Source organism: Equus caballus, chromosome 7 (genome assembly GCF_041296265.1).
Source record: "Equus caballus isolate H_3958 breed thoroughbred chromosome 7, TB-T2T, whole genome shotgun sequence".
In the NCBI taxonomy this organism is placed as follows: Eukaryota; Metazoa; Chordata; class Mammalia; order Perissodactyla; family Equidae; genus Equus; species Equus caballus.
Genome location: NC_091690.1, coordinates 75,700,809 through 75,707,756, shown reverse-complemented (window position 1 = coordinate 75,707,756; position 6,948 = coordinate 75,700,809). Strand labels below are relative to the sequence as shown.

Sequence of the window (6,948 nt, the reverse complement as noted above, 5' to 3'; positions counted from 1 at the left end):
ATAATAACAGCAAAAGTTCAAGGATACCTCAGGTACCCAACATGTGGAATAGACAGGTAACATCAATATTATGAGTAAGAAGGGCAGTCATTGGGGATGTAAGAAAAAATTTTTACAACTTTATTGATGTCTAACACACAACAAAGTGAACACATTGAGAGTGTACAATTTAATATGTTTTGCTGTATGTATTCAACTATGAAGCAAATATCATAATAAAGAGAATGAACATATCTTTTATCCCCTCAAATTTCCCCATGTGCGTGTGAAATATACACCCATTGTCCTTCCCTGAAACCCATCCTGCCTTCCCAGCAATGACTGCTTATGTCTGTAGATTAAGTTGATTTTTTTTTTTTTTTGCATTTTATATAGATGTAGTCAGATAGATAGTATGCTTCTTTTCTTCTGGGCATATGCTTCTTTCACTAAGCATGGTTGTTTTAAGATTTATCCATATGTGGCATATATCCTCAGTTTATTCCTTTAGAACACTGAATAGTATTATATTATATGGATGTGCTTGAATTTGTCTACCACGTCGTTGTTGATAGGTATTTGAATTGCTCTCTGTTTTTGGATATTGTGAATAATGCAGTTGTGAATACTTGTGTACAAGATTTTGTGTGACCATTGACCTACTTTTATCACAGGTAAAATTACCTAGGAGTAATAAGTGGTTATAGCAAGGTTACAGAATGTAAGGTTAATATACACAAGTCAGTTTTTTCCCTATATAACAATGAAAAAGTGGAATTTTAAATCAAAAACACAATACAATTTGAATTAGCCCCTAAAATAAACACTTAAATATAAATCTTTAAAAATATGGTACAATATCTATACAAGGAAAACTCAAAACTCTGAAGAAAAATATGGAAGTAAAAAACAAATAGAGAAATATCACAAGTTCATGGCTAGAAAGACATTATTGTCAAGATGTCTGTTCTTCCCAATTCATCAAATTCAATAAAATTCCAATCAAAAGCTCAGCAAATTATTTGTGGATATTGAAAAACTGATTTTACAGTTTACAGGCAGGCCTTGAAGATACTGTGGGTTTGGATCCAGACCACTTCAATAAAGCGAATATTGCAATGAAAGAGTAACACAAATTTTTGTTTTCTCAGTGCATATAAAAAGTATGCTTACACTATGCTGTAGTCTATTAAGTATGTGATAGCATTAGGCTAAAAAAACAATGTATATATCTTAATTTAAAAAAATATTTTTTTGCTAAAAAATGTTAACCATCATCTCAGCCATCAGCGGGTTGTAATGTTTTTTCTGGTGAAGGGTCTTGTGATAAATGCAGTGTCTGCAAAGTGCAATAAGGTGAAACACAATAAAACCAGATATGCCTATATTTGGAGAGTAAAAATACCTGGAATAGTCAACACAATATTGGGAAGAAGAATAAAGTTGGAGAACCAGACTTCAAGGCATACTATAAATCTACAGTGATTAAGACAGTATGGTATTGGCAAAAGACTAGACTAATAGATTAGGGAAACAGATGAGATCCCAGAAATAGACCCATGTAAATATAGTCAATGATATTTGACAGAGGAGCAAAGGCAATACAATGGAGCAAAGATGGTCTTTTCAACATGTGGTGCTAGAATAATTGGACATCTGCCTGCAAAAAAAAAAAAAAAAAGAATCTCAAGATAGGTCTCATGTCCTTCACAAAAATTATTTCAAAACAGATCACTGATCTAAATAGAAAATACAAAACTATAAAACTCCTAGAATATAATATAGGAGAAAACCTAGCTGGTTTTGAGTATGGTGATAACTTTTAGATACAACACCAAAGGTGCAATCATAATAGAAATAATTGATAAGCACAGCTTCGTTAAAATTAAAAACTTTTGCTCTGTAAAAGACAACATCAAGAAAATCGGGAGATGATCTACAGACAGGGAGAAAATATTAGCAAAATGCATATCTGATAAAGGACTGTTATCCAAAATATACAAAGAACTCTTAAAACTCAACAATAAGAAAACAAAAAATCTGATTTAAAAATGGGCCAAAGGTCTTAACAGACATCTTACCAAAGGAGATATACAGATCACAAATGAGGATATGTAAAGATACTCCACATCATATGTCATCAGGAAGATGCAAATTAAAGCAATAATGTGATACCACTACACACCTATTAGAATGGCCAAAATCTGGAACACTGACAACACCAAATGCTGGTGAGGATGTGGAGTAATAAGAGCTCTCACTCGTTGCTGGTGGAAATACAAAATTATACAGCCACTTTGGAAAACAGTTTGGTGATTTCGTACAAAACTAAATATACTCTTAGAATACAACCCAGCATCATGCTCTTTGGTATTTACCCAAAAAAGCTGAAAAGTTATATCCACACAAAACCTACATATGGATATTTGCAGCAGCTTTATTAATAATTGCCAAAACTGGGAAGCAACCAAAATGTCCTTGAGTAAGTGAATGGCTAAATAGACTGTGATACATCCAGACAGTGGAATGTTTTTCAGCACCAAAAAGAAATGAGTTATCAAGCCCTGAAAAGATGTGGAGGAAGCTTAGAAGCATACTACCAAGTGAAAGAAGCTTATCTGAAAAGTCTACATACAATGTGATTCCAACTATCTGATGTTCTGGAAAACTATAAAGCCAATAAATGTATTAGTGGTGGCCAGGGATTGAGGTGGAGTTCAGGGAGGATTTTTAGGGCAGGGAAAATAGTCTGTATGATACACTTTTGAAGGATACATGTCATTTTACATTTGTCCAAATCCATGGAATGTACAACTCCAAGGGTGAACACTAAGATAAAAAAATGACATTAGATGTGTCAATGTAGGTTCACCAATTGTAACAAATATGCCACTGTGGTAGGGGATGTTGATAATGGGGGAGGCTACATATGTGTGGGCTTGGAGGGTATATGGGAAATCTCTGTACCTTCCTCTTAATTTGGCTGTGAACCTAAATCTTCTGTATAAAAATACTCTTTAAACGGCTGGCCCAGTGGTGTAGCGGTTAGGTTCACATGCTCCACTTCGGTGTCCTGGAGTTAACTGGTTCAGATCCCAGGTGTGGACCAGCACATCCTTTATCAAACCATGCTGTGGCAGGTGTCCAACATATAAAGTAGAGGAAGATGGACACAGATGTTAGCTCAAGACCAATCCTCCTCAGCAAAAAGAGGAGGATTGGTGGTGGATGTTAGCTCAGGGCTAACCTTCCTCAAGGAAAAAAAAAAATTAAAAAGTACCACAGAGTGAAACAGCTTTGGTATATGCAGGCATGAATTTAGAGTTAAAAAATTGTCATTTTCTTTTCCAAAATGACTGTACATTTACATTTCACAGTAGCAATGTTTGACAATACCAGTTGCTCCACATCCTCACCAACTCTTATGTTTTTTCTTTTTTTTAACTTTTTTGTTTGTTTGTTTGTTTTTGTTTTCCTTTTTTTAAAATTCTTTTGAGTTAATGATAAGTTACAATCTTATGAAATTTCAGTTGTACATTATTGTTTGGCAGTCGTGTTGTAGGGGCACCCCTTCGCCCTTTGTCCCCAACCCCCACCCCAACTCTTTTTTTAACTTTTGGATATCATAATAGGGTGTTTTTTTCTGTCCTTGAGATTTTACTTTACATTTCCTAATTATTAATGACATTGAAAATGTTTCATGTACTCATTTTCTTTGTGTGCACATCTTTTGGTAAAAACTTCATTAAAATATTTTGCACATTTCTATTGGATGGTTAGTTTCTTTTTTTATCTAATTTTAAAAATTGCTTATGAACGTCCATTACCAGATGTTTAATTTGCAATATTTTCTTATTCTGAAACTTGTATTTTCATTCTCTTAATTGTGCTTTGGAAGAGCAGAAGCCCTTAAGTTTTATGAAATTTTGCGCATTTAATTTTAGAAATATATCTGGTTATTTATCTTCTAATATTGTTCCTCCTAGTTTTACAGCTTTAGGTTGTACATTTAGGTTTACCATCCATTTTAACTTAATTTTTTTATAGGATATGAAGTGTAGATTGAAATGCATGATTTTGCATGGGATTATCCAATTGTTCCAAATCCATGCATTCTACATTGAATTCCCTTAAGAATTTCTTAACAACTAACTATATATGTGTGAGTCTACTTTTGGGCTTCCTATCCTAGTATATCGATCAATTTGCATATTTTCATACCACTACCACATTGTCTTTACTAACGTAAGTCCTCCAACTCTGTTATATTTTTTAAAAGTTGTTTTGGTTATTCTAGTTACCTTATATTTCCATCTAAATTTTAGAATCAACTTTTAAATTTCTACCAAAAAAAAATGCCTGCAGGAAATTTGATTGTAATGTGATTAAATTTATATATCAACTTGAAGAAAGTAGGTATATTTACAGTATCAAGACTTTGAAAAAATGGCAATTGTATATCTCTCCATTTATGCAAGTATTCTTCAATTTCTCTCAGCAATGATTTTTAGTTTTCTCCATGCAAGTCTTTTATTTTTTGTAAAATATGTTACCAAATGTTTTGTTTAAAGCTATTTTAAATAATATTTTTATTTCATTTTCTAATGGAATGCCATTAGTATAAGAAATCCAACTGTTTGTATAGTCACCCCGTAATCTGTAAACTTGCTAACTCACATATTAGCTTAGTAGCTTTTAGTGGGTTACATAAGGTTTTTATACATAGAAAAATCATGTCATCAGCAAATGAAGTGTAATTTTCCTTCCAATATCAATGATTTTCAGTTCCTTTTATTTACCCTAATACCTTGGCCAGAACCTCGAGTACAAAAATGAATAGATGTGATATAGGAGCAGACAGTCTTGCTTTTTTTCTGATAGTAGAGAGAAAACATTCAGTCTTGCGTCATTAAGTTTTATGTCATCTATCAGGTTTTTTATATGTTTCCACTATCTGGTTGGGGAAGTTCCCTTCTCTTCTTAGTTTCCTGAAATTTTCTTCAGAAGTTCACGATGGGTTTTGTCAAATGGTTTTTCTTCACTTATCAAGATGCCCATATGGGTTTTCTTTTGTTTGAAAGTATGGTAAAATCCATCTTCAGACGCAAAAATTACTTTTGGTTTTCTGAGATAAGTGTTACTTGGTCATGATATAGCATCATGTTATTTATCATTGAAGACAATTTACATTATTTTTGTTAATATTTGCAACTGAGTTTATGAAGGAATTTGATAACTAATATTATTTTCATGGATTTTTCTGATTTTGGTCTCATTGTAGAGCTGGCAATATAAAATGAGTTTGACTCTTTTAGAGACAAAATCATGAGATAAATAACATGCAGATTTCAATAACTTTCTGAATGAAATTAAGAAATCACCTATGTGAAAGTAATGTTGGTAGAAAAATAAGTAGCTGAGGCACAAACTGCTAAAATTCATGCATGGGTCAAAACCTAAAAAATTGCATGCCACCAGAATCTGCCTTTTTATCAAACATGTACATAAAGTTTACTGTTAACATCAAGAACATCATTGTTCCCACACATTCAAAAATCTCATTACATCTTCTACATGGCCTCACAATCTTCCTTCATCTTCCAGGAGAAAAAGCAGTATAATCAATTGAAAGTTAAATTACATAAAGGAACCAATGAATGTGAGTTTAGAAGACTCCAATAAAGGTTGAAGTAATGCCTGAGTGGCTTTTACATTGTCCCAATTTTGGGTACACTGGGAGGAATAAAAATTGAAAGTTTAAAAAAAAAAAAGGTGAAGGTTAGCCTGAAAGAATTTATCAATTTCTGAATACATTTGGGTCACTCTTTCTTTACAAATATTTTTACAATTTGATTATGAATTTGTTTTGTCCTGACCCCATAAATGACTGGATTTAAACAAGGAGGAACAACCACATACAGATTGGCCAGGAGTATGTGAATGTAACGTGGAACATTTCTACCAAACCGATGAGTCATAAAGGAGAAAAATGCTGGTGTGTAAAAGGCTAAGATGACACAGACATGTGAACCACATGTGCTAAGTGTTTTGAGTCTGGCATCCCTGGAAGGAAGGCAGAAAACAGCTCGTAGAATCTGAATGTAAGAGAGGGCAATAAGGATCAAGTCCAATATCAGGGTAGCAATAGTAAATAAGCCATAGATGATATTGACACTTATGCTAGCACAAGCAAGACGAGCAATTCCCATATGCTCACAGTAAGTATGAGGGATAATGTAGTGTCCACAGAAAGGCAATCGTTTGAGAAGAGGGCAGAAGGGGATGGCAAGGAGCATTGGCTTCCCCACTATAACAATGGCCATAATAGCTACCACTTTGTTGGTGAGAATAGTATTATATCTCAGTGGGTAACAGATGGCAACAAAGCGGTCAATTGCCATGGCCAGTAGTACATCAGATTCCATACCAGTGTAGCTATGGATAAAGAACATTTGGATGAGGCAGCATTCAAAGCTTATCTTCCTAAGGTTGAACCAGAAAATGGCCAGCATCTTGGGGATGGTAGAAGTGGAGAGGCCCAGATCAATAAAGGAGAGGAGAGCCAGAAAGTAGAACATGGGTTGATGAAGACTCTCCTCGGTCTTGATCACAAATAGGATTGTGACATTCCCCACAAGTGCAGTCAGATAAACAGCAAAGAAAGGGAATGCAATCCAGATATGGAAAGCCTCCATACCAGGTATACCCAGCAGAAGGAAGACAGAGGGATATGAGGCAGTGTCATTGTTAGAGGACATCCTTCTGAGAACTCTTGGAAAATACTCCACAGTAGTTCTTCAGTATTTCTGGGGAGACAAAAGGGAATATATGGTGGTTGGATATCACTGTATATAGTAGCATACCAACTAAACTCTTAAGAACATAATGGAAGGGAATAGGAGGATTTGGGGGTGGAAAACTACCTTTCTTCCCTACTAGGTTCTTTGACTGGCCTAATCATTAAATTGA

At 34.2% G+C, this 6,948-nt stretch overlaps 1 protein-coding gene across 1 annotated transcript; it reads right to left on the bottom strand.

Moving 5' to 3' along the window:
• Positions 1-5,798: 5,798 nt before the first annotated feature.
• On the bottom strand, positions 5,799-6,737 carry OR52E19E (olfactory receptor family 52 subfamily E member 19E). The gene has a single exon (NM_001391343.1). The coding sequence runs from the start codon at positions 6,735-6,737 to the stop codon at positions 5,799-5,801; it is 939 nt and encodes a 312-aa protein (NP_001378272.1).
• Between the last annotated feature and the right edge of the window lie 211 nt (positions 6,738-6,948).